Here is an 11868-nt window from a genome sequence, read left to right as displayed (position 1 = left end):
CTCCAGGCGCTCACGGGTGGGATCGCACACCGAGCGGCCGTCTGTCTGGCTTATTCCACGGAACAACGCGTTTGCAAGGTTCATCCACCTCGTAGCATCTGTCAGAACTTAATTCCTCTCGATGGGTGGTTAACGGTCCATTGTGGGTCTGACTACATTTTGTTTATCCACTCCTCTCTCTCTCTCTCTGGCTAATCCTCACCGGAGGATATTTTTCCATTGATTTTTAGAGAATGGAAGGGACGGGGGGAGAGACAGAGAGAAACATCGATGTGAGAGAGACACAGCGAGTGGTTGCCTCCCACACAAGCCCCGACCAGGACCGGGATGGAGCCTGCAACTGAAATAGGTGCCCTTGACCAGAATCGAACCCGGGACCCTTCAGCCCGCAGGCCAATGCTCTATCCACTGAGCCACACCGGTCAGGGCGAGGGGGGTTTATTTCTTGACCCTCCACCCTCTTCCGTTGGCCTCCATGTCTGTTCCCATGCCGGGACCACCCTCCGTCCATCACTGCGGCTTTGTAGTAAGTTTTGAACTCAGAAGGTGTGAGTCCACCTTTGTTCTTTCATTTTTAAAAATATTTGTATTGATCTCAGAGAGGAAAGGAGAGGGAGAGAGAGAGAAAAACATCAGTGATGAGAGAGAATCATGGATCGGCTGCCTCCCACCCTGGGGATCGAGCCCACAACCCCCCCCCCCCCCCATGTGCCCTGGATGGGAATGGAACCGTGACCTCTGGGTTCATAGGTCGAAGCTCAACCTTGGAGTCGCGCCAGCCGGGCCCCACTTTGTTCTTTCCCAAGATTACGTTGTCTGTTCAGGTCCTTTGTCATCCCCCTGAGCTTCAGGATGGGATTTCCTGTTTCTTCAAAACGCACCGGGTTTCCGGGAGAGACTGCGTGACGTCTGGGTGCCGCTCCGGGGAGCATCGGCGTGTTAATGACACCGTCTTCCCGCCCGTGAGCGCCAACGCCTCGCTCTCCTCTGAGATGGTCTTCGTGTCCTTCGCCGCGGGCTGGTCCCGTGCACACGCCTCCCGCCTCCCGGGATGGATTCGTCTCTAAGTCTGCTACGCTTTCCGGTGCTTTTGCACGTGACGCTGTTTCGGTGGCTGCCGGTGGGATCGCCCCCGGTGGAGGGTGGAGGTGCCCTGGGCGGGCTGGGTTCGCAGCCGCCACACCGCCGAGCGTGCTTGTGAGCTCCGCGTGCTTCCGTGGGGTTCTTGAACGTTTTCTACACCGAAGGTCACGGCGTCTCCCAACAGGCCCTTCGGCTCTTGTCCGGTTTTGGTGAAGGGCGGGCAGAGGCCTCCAGAGGGCGCGTGGTGAGTACGGGCTGCAGACCCCGGCGGGGAGGGAGGAGGGGGGCGCCTGGAGCCCCACATGCCACCTCCACCTCCCCACCCCCTCCAGGCCTGGCCCCTTTACAAGGACACGGAGGGGGGTGTGTGTGGAGGCTCAGAGCGTGTTGGCATCCCAGCCTGCGGTGGCCTGAGGCATAGCCTGGGGTCTCACAGGAGGTGGGGGGGGGGGGCAGGCCGAGGTCCCGGGAGTCTGGGCCTGAGGCACATCCCCAGCTCCTGGACAGGAGGAAGCAGAGTCCGGTCAGGGTGGTGGACACTCGGGAGAGGAGGCCGGGGCACCCAGGAGGGGCCAGGCCTCGCCTTCTGTCTGGCCTGACTGGGTGGGTGACCCCCTGCCCCCGTCTCCTGTGTGGTGCACCCCACACCCATCCCGACTGGGAGACAGCGGGGGCAGGGGCCAGGCTCCCGCAGAGGTCAGGTGCAGCCCTCGGCCTCCTGCGCCCCCAGGGCTCCCCCCCCCCCCATACCCCTGGCTGAGCCCAGCACAGGCACTCACAGCACTGGACGCCACACAGCTGCTGGGGGACTGAGAAGTGCATGTCTGTTCTCCAGCCCTGCAGACGGGGGAGGGGGGGGGCGGGGGGAGGGGAGTTGGGTCAGTGTGGCCCGCGGCCTTGCTGTGCACCCCCCCCCCGTGCCCAGAGGGGGGGCTGGAGAGGCTGCTGGGCTGAAGGGGCCCCTGGGGCAGCCAGGGGGAAACTGAGGCCTGGGGTGGGGGCTGGGCAGGGCACCCCACCTGGATGCAAGTGTCCGGCCCACAGGCCTTGTCCCGGGGAACGTCCACGAAGGCAGGGTCCACTGTGCCGTCAGCCTGGGGGGACAGGCATGGGGACAGTCCAGGCTCCTTCCCTGTCCCTCATGCACACATGTGTGTGCGTGTGTGTGTGCGTGTGTGTGTGTGTGTGTGTGTGTCAGCCCCCTGCTCACTCTCCCCGCAGGCGGCCCCTGGCCTGGTGGAGGGCGAGGGGGTGGAAGATGGAAGAGGATTGGGGGGGTCAGGGGTCAGCCCTCCCAGGATGCTGCCCCCCCTCCCCCGCTCACCGAGGCTGCGGAGAGGGTGGTGGCCTGCAGGGCCTGGTGGCAGGTCCAGGGCCACGTCTTCCTCCCCCGACACAGGCACACCTGGAAGCGGGCGGGGCCCGGCGAGGAGAAGGTGACGCGGAGGTGGGTCCCGGACGGTGCTGGGCAGACGGTCATCTTCCAGGCTGTGGGGTGGAGGGCTGAGGCCCAGCCCGCCCCTTCCTCCCTCCCACCTTCCTCCCTCCCACCGTCCAGCCCCCTGGCCGCTGCCCCCCCCCCCCCGGGGTTTGCTGCCTCCCAGGGCAGAGGCCACAGCTTCGGGGGGGCGTGGGGGGGGCGCTCACCTGGGAAGCCCGGCTGCTGGAAAGGGCACCTCACGCGGAAGCCTAGGCTGGTGGAGAACTGCAGAGAGGCAGCGGGCTGGGGGTGCCGCTGGGGGAGGGCGGGCTGGGGGTGCCGCTGGGGGAGGGCGGGCTGGGGGCGTCTGCACAACCCTCGGGCCTGACCCCCACCCCAGCCCTTAGCTCCACCCACCGTCAGACCGGGAGGGGAGGGTGGCCCCTGCCCGTGCCTCAGGCCCCTGCCCCCCGCCGCCCTCCCCCAGCCGCCCGCCCCCAGCCCAGCCCACTCACCTGGAGGCAGAGCTGGGGCTGCGTGTCCACCAGAGAGAACTGCACCTGCGGGGGCTCCGTCAGGGCCTGGCACTGTGCCGCCCCCGCCCCACCCCGCCCGCGGGCACTCACCCCGCCCCCCAACCCCGCCCGCGGGCACCCCCCGCCCCCCCCCCATGGGCACCCCCCCAATGGGCACTCACCCCACCCCCTCATGGGCACCCCCCCAATGGGCACTCACCCCGCCCCCCCATGGGCACCCCCCCATGGGCACCCCCCCATGGGCACCCCCACATGGGCACCCCCCCATGGGCACCCCCCCCCATGGGCACCTACCCTGCCGTGTGCCGGCCGCTGTGAGTCCTGCAGCTCGTGGCAGTGGGGCCCGGGCCCCGGGCACCAGCACAGGCTCACGAGGCCGCTCAGGGGGCAGGCGGGCTCCCAGCTCAGCGCCTGGCTCTGGGGGTGGTAGCGGACGGCCTCCCACAGCGCCTCCGTGTCTGCAGGGACCGCCCGGCCCGGTCAGCGGGGCCACCTCCGCGCAGGGGCCACGGGACCTACACCTGCGGGGCAGGTGCCCGGGCCGGACCTGCAGGGGCGGGTCTCCGGTGGGTCCTGGCCCGGCCGTCTGTGCCCCCGCCCCGGCCCTGGCACCTGGACCGGCCGCCCACCCTGCTGGACACTCCTGGCCGCGCACCTCCCTCCCTCCCTCCCTCCCCGACCACAGGGCACTTGCCGTCCCCAAAGGGGCAGGTCCGGGTCCGCACGGCATCTGGGGTCGCAGACCAGCTCTGCGGGAGAGGGGGTCAGCGCAGGGCCTGCCCGTCCCTGTGTCCCTCCCGGAGCCGCGGCCACCCCGCACTGACCTCCAGGCACAGGCACGGCAGCTCCTGGCTGTAGGGCAGGGCGACCACCCCGGGGACGCTGTTCGCCGCCACCTGCAGGGACCCAACCCAGCCTGAGGCGCCAGCGGCCGGTGGGCGGGGTCTGGGCGGGCGTGGTCTGCAGGGGGCGGGGCAGGGGGCTGTGAGCGGCGGAGGGGCGGGGCCTTGGTGGGCGGGGCCCGGGACTGTGAGCAGCGGGGGGGCGGGGCCTTGGTGGGCGGGGCCCGGGACTGTGAGCAGCGGAGGGGCGGGGCCTTGGTGGGCGGGGCAGGGGACTGTGAGCAGCGTAGGGGCGGGGCCTTGGTGGGCGGGGCCTTGGTGGGCGGGGCAGGGGACTGTGAGCAGCGGAGGGGCGGGGCCTTGGTGGGCGGGGCCCGGGACTGTGAGCAGCTGAGGGGCGGGGCTTGGGCCTGAGTGGGCGTGGTCCGGGCCTCGAGGCTGTGGACAAGGCTTGGGCCTGGGCTCACCTGCAGCACCCCGCCCACGTCCTCGCAGGTGAACCACTGGAGGCAGAGCCGCACGAAGTAGTCGGTGCCCCCAGGGGCCTCGGGCAGCTGCACCAGAACCACCTTGCGGCCGCGATCCACCCAGTAGGACAGCTTCCCGGCTGTGGGGGGGCGGCAAGGGGGGGCACACTGGGACCAGAGGCACCAGTCCCAGGGTTCCTCCTGTCCTGAGAGCTCGGGGTGGTGACCCCGGCCGGACCCTGGCATTTGGGAGTCGGTCCCCCAGGACCCATCTTGATTTCGGAAGTGGGTGGAAGAAGACGCCAGGGGAGGGTGGTGGTGCCCACAACCTGGGGTCTCTCAGGTAGGCTGTGTCCCCCTGAGGAGGGGCTCACCAAGGCATTCCGGCAGGTTCCTCCCCACGTCCTCGTCTCCACAGTCTGCAAGTGACAGGCAAAGTGGGCTCAGCCTGCTCGGCCCAGGGCCATCCCCCAGCGGGGCCTCTCCAGAGAGGCAGCACCCCAAATTAGCCAGATGACCGGCCGGATGGGCCCTGCCCCCGCCCTGGGTGAGTCCCCCCTCCATCGGTCTCCAGAGGCCAGATGGGCTCCCACCTTCCACGTGGTACTGCTGTTCCAGCTGCACCCCACAGAAGTGGGGGACAGTCCTCAGGGTGACGTGGACGCTCTGGGCCGCGCTGACCTCAAAACAGTCGAAGTGCACCTGGAACTGGGCAGATAGAGGTGTGAGCTGGCCTCTGCCCACCCTCCCTGGCCTCTGCCCACCCTCCCTGGCCCCTGGCCCCTGCCCCCCCTCCCTGGCCTCTGCCCACCCTCCCTGGCCTCTGCCCACCCTCCCTGGCCCCTGCCCCCCCTCCCTGGCCCCTGCCCCCCTCCCTGGCCTCTGCCCCCCCTCCCTGGCCCCTGCCCACCCTCCCTGGCCCCTGCCCCCCCTCCCTGGCCCCTGCCCACCCTCCCTGGCCAGGCCAGCTCCACTGGACACAGCGGAACCAGGGTCTGGAAGCAGAGCGGGAGGGGCGCCGTCCCTGGGTGTTGGTGGCAGGGCCCTGGGACAGCCGTGGACAGGTGGCCTGGCGGGGCGGGCAGACAGGAGCAGGCAGAGGACAGTGACTGCAAAGGCTTGGGGTCAGACCCTGGCCTCACCTCCTGCCCCACGTGCAGCCGGCGCAAGGCCCTGGGGACGCGCACGCTGTGACAGTGTGTCTCCTGCGTGTCCATGCTCAGGGCGCAGGCCTCCAGGCCCCGCAGGCTCTCTGTGGAGGGAGGGGCCCAGCAGCTAGTCAGCCCGCGGGGAGACCCTCCCTCCCCTCCTCTCCGGGGCTCCCTGCCAGCCCCGCCGTGCTGTGGGGGTTAAGGAGCCCTGAGCCCCCTCCCTGTCCTGGGCGCCCCCTCTCACCGTGCAGCCGGAGGGAGGCCTGCACGCGCAGCAGCAGGGAGCAGCCGTCGCGGGGGGCACACCTCATGGCGGTGGAGAGTGTCAGGGCCCCCAGGACTGACTGGGGCACGGGCGCGCGGGGCTGCCGGCAGAAGCTGCTCAGGATGTTCCCTGGGGAGGGCGCGGGGTGAGTGCCACGGGCTCCCTGGCGCCAGGGAAGCTTCGTGGGTCAGGCTGTGGGGAGAGCTCTGGGGTGCACGGCCGGGAGTGCGGACCGGCCCCCGGGCCCGGCTCAGCCTGTCTGCCGGGCATCAGGCCAGCGGAGCAGGCTGCCCCTTGAGCTGAGGAAACGGGCGGACAGTCTAAGGGGCAGCGTGGCCAGGGTCCCGGGAGGCGGGAGAGCGACGCTGCAGAACATTCCGCCCGCTGGGCACGCGGGCACCACCTGAGGCCGGGGAGGAACTGCACAAGGACCAGAGGGGACAGCACCCCACACCCCACGGAGCACCCCACACCCCACGGAGCACCCCACATCCCACGGGGCACCCCACGGGGCAGGGAGAGGCCCTGTTCCCAGCCGCACCGAGAGCCCGGGGCAGCAACCAACAGAGGGCGCAGTCAGCCTCCGATGAGCCCTGCTCTCATCCAGCCCCACAGATCTGTCTGTTTTTAAATCCTCACAGGAGGGCACTTTTCCATCTTCAGGGCGAGTGGAAGAGAGAGGGAAAGGCAGAGAGAAACATCGATGTGAGAGAAACACATCGATCGGCTGCATGAGCTCTGACCAGGGCCCAGGCCGGGGAGGAGCCTGCAACCAATGTACGTGCCCTTGACCGGAATCGAACCTGGGACCCTTCAGTCCACAGACCGATGCTCTATCCACTGAGCCAAACTGGTTTCGGCCCATTTCTCCTTTTAAAATACATCTGTTATTATACTCTGGTTTCTCTTCAGATCACATAAATCAGTCACCTTTTACTAAAATACATCTGTTATATTTAAAATCCTTCTTCTTGAAATATTAATGTTTATTGCATGTAATATTATTAAATTTAAAATCGTTTTTCTTGAAAACAAAGAAAATAAACCAGGTTTTCCCCCCTAAAAAAATAAAATACAATAAAATACATCTGTTAGCCCTGGCCGGTGCTCTCAGTGGGTAGAGCGTTGGCCTGCAGACCCGGGTTCGATTCCGGTCAAGGGCACGTACCTCGGTTGCAGGCTCCTCCCCGGCCTGGGCCCTGGTCAGAGCTCATGCAGCCGATCGATGTGTTTCTCTCACATCGATGCTTCTCTCTGCCTTTCCCTCTCGCTTCCACTCGCCCTGTTGGGATCACTAGGGCTTGGTGGTGTAGTTTGACACGAGGTAGCGTGATGCCTCCAACTTTGTTCTTTTTTTTCTCCAGGTGTCTGTGGCCCTTCAGGGTCTTTGGTGGTTCCGTACACGTTTTTGTAATATTTGTGCTAGTCCCGCGAAACTCGCCGCTGGGATCGTGACAGGAATTGCGTTGAATCTCTAGGCTGCTTTGGGTAGTACGGACAGTTGAGTGACGCTAGTTCTTTCTATCCATGGACATGGTATATACGCCCACTTGTTTGTACCTTCTTCCAATTCTTCCATTCATTTAACGTCTTACAATTTTCCGAGTCCAGGTCTTGGACACCCTTGGTTAAATTTATTCCTATGTGTCCTTTTTTTGGGATGAAATTGTAAATGGGATTGTTTTCTTAGCTTCCCTTTCTGATAGTTTATTGTTGGTGTATAAAAATGCAACCGATATCTGGGTGTTTATTTTGCACAGTATCCTGCTAGTCTATGGAATTCATTGACCTGTTGTAGTAGTTTTTCTGGTAAAATCACTCTTATTCAACCCAGTACTGGATTGAATCACTCTTATTCAACCCATTCTAGCCACAGCAATCAGATGAGAAGAAGAAATAAAAGGCATCCAAATCGGAAAGGAGGAAGCAAAATGGTCCCTAGTTGCAGATGGCACGACACTGCACGTACTAGCAGAGAACCCTAAAGACTGCACGACGCCCTGGCCGGTGTGGCTCAGTGGATAGAGCGTCGGCCTGCAGACTGAAGGGTCCCAGGTTCGATTCCCGGTCAGGGCACATGCCTGGGTTGCTGGCTCGATCCCCAGTGGGTGGCGTGCAGGAGGCGGCCAATCAATATTCTCTCTCATCATTGATATTTCTATCTCTCTCTCCCTCTCCCTTCCTCTCTGAAATCAATTATATATATATATATATATATATATATATATATATATATATTTTTAAAAGACTGCACTAGACATTAGTTTATTTGTTTCCTATTAAATTCAAGTTAAATAAAATACTTATTTTAAATGGCATAAGGTAATTTTATTTCTGTAAAATATTTTTATCTGCGTATCCTATTATATGTACCTACAAAAATGTCTAGACAATGTTTTCCTAATGTAAATCATGATTATTTCTATGCAGGGGCTTTGTAGTAAAATTTATTTTAAAACATTTTAATCCTCGCCTGAGGATATGTTTTTACTGATTTTCAGGGAGGAGAAGGGAGAGAGAGAAACATCCATGAAATTGGTTGCCTCCTGCATGCGCCCCGACTGGGAATCGAACCTGCAACCTTTCGGTGCGCGGGACGAGGCTTCGGCCAACGGAGCGGCCCCCCGGCCAGGGCTGGGCGCCATTTGCGTTAACTTTCTTCCTAGTGCGTGCACACCGCGTGTTCCTCTCAGCGGCACGAGCAGTGCTCACACACAGCACGGCTCTCGCACGCGGGCGGTCATTCACAGCGGGGACGTCCGGACGCGGACGTGGGGTTCTCTTCCCCGCTGGCCGGGCGTGCAGGGCGTGGGGTGTGGGACCTCACACTCAGCGAGCCCACGCGCCCCAGGCCAGGGAGGGGGGATCCCGCTGTGGGCAGACCTGACCCCAAGGGGGACCCCCTCACCCAGAGGTACTCACGGGTCACGTGGCTCCTGCAGACGAAGCCCTGGAGACAAAACAGAGAGAGGGTGAGAGGTCAGCTCGACCCCCTCCTGTCCCACCTCCTGAACCCGCCTGGGGGAGGCCAGGGGAGGCCTGGGCCCCGCAGTCCCGGGGGGTAGGGGTGCCTAGTTCCTCCTCCAAGCTGTCTGGGGACACTGCCCCGTGAAAGCCCAGCCCGAGGGCCCGCGTGCAGTGGTCACTCAGTCAACGGTGTGACCGGGGCCCCCTGGACCTTCAGGCCCCGCTGCCCAGGCTTCGTGCCCACGCAGCCGGGCGGGGGCTGCCCTGGGCACCGGAGGGCGAGACCCAGGACCCACAGGGACACCAGGGGCAGCCAGAGCGACAGCAGTGGGGGCCTCCGTCCCGTCCCCAGAAAGAACTGGCCTCGTGACCCCAGGAAGCTGGGGGGGGGGCGGGGCTCCAGATGAGACCTGAGCTCCCTGCTGGTGGCCCCTGTGGGAGCAGAAGGAGTGTGAGTGGGAGTGGGAGCCCCGCCCCCTGGCTGCCCGCCCACCCGGGTCCTGGCCAGCGTGTGACTGTGCAGGTGGGGAGGGCGGGAGACCACAGACGGAGGCGGGTGGATGTGGCCTAACAGCAGGCCCTTCCGTGCCCTCAGGGACGCGGGACGTGGGACCAGCCGGGCGAAGGCAGAGGCCAGAGAGCGCCTGTGGCCTGTGCCCCCGGAAACCCTGCGTCCCTGGCGTCTGGCCGTGGGGAGGGCGGCTGGAGAGGGAGGGTGGGAAGTCGCTGGGGTTTCCCACTGGGCTTCCCGGGGGTTCCCGGCCAAGGCCGAGTGGTGGGGTGGTGTCTGTGGGGAGGGGCCCCGAGGTACACCTCTTTGAGGTGTCTGGTCCCCTGTGCCGCCCCCTCCAGCCCGAGTCCATCGGCCAGAGGAAGGGGCCCAGCGTCCTGGGCTCCCCTGAGGCCCATGCACCCCGAGGCCCTCCCTCCCTTCTCCCCGTGGGTGACACGTGCCCTGCCATCTGTCCTGGTCCTCCCAGCCCCGACTTCAGGTCCGCAAGGAGCGCGGCCCAGGCCTGGAACGGCCCTCAGGGACTTGAGGGGACAGAGGGTCCCCTGCGCCCTCCCTCCCCGCTCCTCCCTCTCCCTCCCTCCCCCCCACTTTCCCTCCCTCACTCCCTCCTGCACCGCCACCTGCCCCCAAGACCCTCCTGCCCCCAAGACCCTCCTGCCCCCGGGACTCTCCTGCACCCGGGACCCTCCTGCCCCCGGGACCCTCCTGCACCTGGGACCCTCCTGCCCCCGGGACCCTCCTGCACCTGGGACCCTCCTGCCCCCAGGACCCTCCTGCACCTGGGACCCTCCTGCACCCAAGACCCTCCTGCCCCCGGGACCCTCCTGCCCCCAAGACCCTCCTGCACCTGGGACCCTCCTGCCCCCAGGACCCTCCTGCCCCCGGGACCCTCCTGCCCCCAAGACCCTCCTGCCCCCAGGACCCTCCTGCCCCCGGGACCCTCCTGCCCCCAGGACCCTCCTGCACCCGGGACCCTCCTGCCCCCAAGACCCTCCTGCCCCCAAGACCCTCCTGCCCCCGGGACCCTCCTGCCCCCAGGACCCTCCTGCCCCCGGGACCCTCCTGCCCCCGGGACCCTCCTGCACCCAGGACCCTCCTGCACCCAGGACCCTCCTGCACCCGGGACCCTCCTGCCCCCAGGACCCTCCTGCCCCCAAGACCCTCCTGCCCCCGGGACCCTCCTGCCCCCAAGACCCTCCTGCACCCGGGACCCTCCTGCCCCCAGGACCCTCCTGCACCCAGGACCCTCCTGCCCCCAAGACCCTCCTGCCCCCGGGACCCTCCTGCACCCAGCACCCTCCTGCCCTCAGGACCCTCCACCTGCACGGGGCACCCAGGACCCTCCTGCTCTGCGTCTTCTCCCCACCTGAACCCTCCTGCTTCCTCACAGCCCGAGGCACCCCCCTAGCCCCAGGGTCCCTGCCCCTCCGAGGCCCGGCCTGGCCCTTGCCCACGCTCCAGCCCCCTCGTCCCTCCCCGAGGTCCCGGCTTCTGCTGGACACACTCCCAGGCTTCTCGGAGCCGCAGCTCCCCTGACCGAGGCCTGGGCGTCCCCAGTGTCCCGGGGCCCATTCCCCGCAGAGCGGCACCCAGAGGCCTCGCCCAGCGGCCCCACCCGGGCCCCTCTCCTTCCCGCCTCAGCAGTCGCCACCCCTCACGCCCCCTTCGCCGTGGGTTTTACAGCGAGAACGCCAGTTTCCGAGGCGGTATGTGGGCCCTGCGCCCGCATCTGGACGGGCACGGCAGGTGCGGGGTCAGCCCCCAGCCCGCAACCCGCCCGGCTGCGCCCCGCTGAGCCGCCGCTGAGCTGCCGGCCTCGGCGTGGGGCACCTCCTGGGACGCGGGCACCCTCCTCAGGCAGATGTGCCAGGACCCCCCCCCCCCCCCCTCCCCGGAGGCTGAGTCACCTGCTCTGCCTGAAAAGTCCCGGGACACCACCACGGAGCGGCTTCCCGCCCGAGGCCCTCCCGCCCGGGATGAGCGAGTCCCCGAAGCACTTCCTCCTCAGCATCCGCACGCGCCCGCCGGCCCCGCAGTGCAGCCGGCCGGGGAGAGCGTGGGGGGCTGGGCCCCAGGCCGCCCCTAAGCATCCCCTCGGAGGGGCAGGTCACGGGGCAGGTCACCTGCCCTCGGGCGCTCAGCCCGCGGCTCCCAGCGCAGTGCCCGGCCCCCTCGGCCTCCGATCACCACCTGCGCCCCCCCCTGTCGCTCCGTGTGCCCCGGTTCCCGGGCAGTGCCCACCCACGGAGCGGGGCCCCTCCAGATGCCAGCCTAGGAGGGGAGGGCTCACCTGGGAGCAGGAGAGGCCGCAGTCGGTGACCCGGGGCAGGGCCAGGCCCCCGGAGGCGCTCCAGGTCAGGGCCAGGAGCGCGAGGGCTCTGCCCGCCAGCATCGCGTGGCAGCCCCCACGTGTGCGTGTGCGGTGCGTGTGCGTGTGCGCGCGTGGGGATGGCGAGCCCGCAGGGTGCCCCATGGCTGCTCTCCTGCCTCCCCGCCGACACTCCCGCTCCACGCCGGCTCCAGTGGAATCGAGCCCAAGGGGGCCGTCCGCAGCCCCAGCCCGGCCCCGCCTGTCCCGCTGCAGCTGCGGGCGCTGGCCAGGCGCCCTGGGGTTCGAGGCTGC

General features: G+C 66.4%; 1 protein-coding gene across 1 annotated transcript; it reads right to left on the bottom strand.

Moving 5' to 3' along the window:
* Positions 1-608: 608 nt before the first annotated feature.
* Positions 609-11637, bottom strand: IL17REL (interleukin 17 receptor E like; the record flags this gene model as incomplete). Its single annotated transcript, XM_079775480.1, has 17 exons — positions 609-1582; positions 1863-1920; positions 2103-2177; positions 2408-2571; positions 2731-2788; positions 3019-3063; positions 3334-3497; positions 3734-3788; positions 3864-3999; positions 4113-4216; positions 4349-4488; positions 4723-4767; positions 4942-5056; positions 5491-5600; positions 5744-5893; positions 8687-8714; positions 11536-11637. Coding segments are annotated over 17 exons (1551 nt in total). The 3' UTR covers positions 609-1580.
* Between the last annotated feature and the right edge of the window lie 231 nt (positions 11638-11868).

This window comes from Cnephaeus nilssonii (assembly GCF_951640355.1).
Source record: "Cnephaeus nilssonii genome assembly, chromosome: 6".
Taxonomy (NCBI): domain Eukaryota; kingdom Metazoa; phylum Chordata; class Mammalia; order Chiroptera; family Vespertilionidae; genus Cnephaeus; species Cnephaeus nilssonii.
The sequence above is the reverse complement of the archived record's forward strand: the minus strand, read 5'-3'. Positions and strand labels throughout refer to the sequence as shown.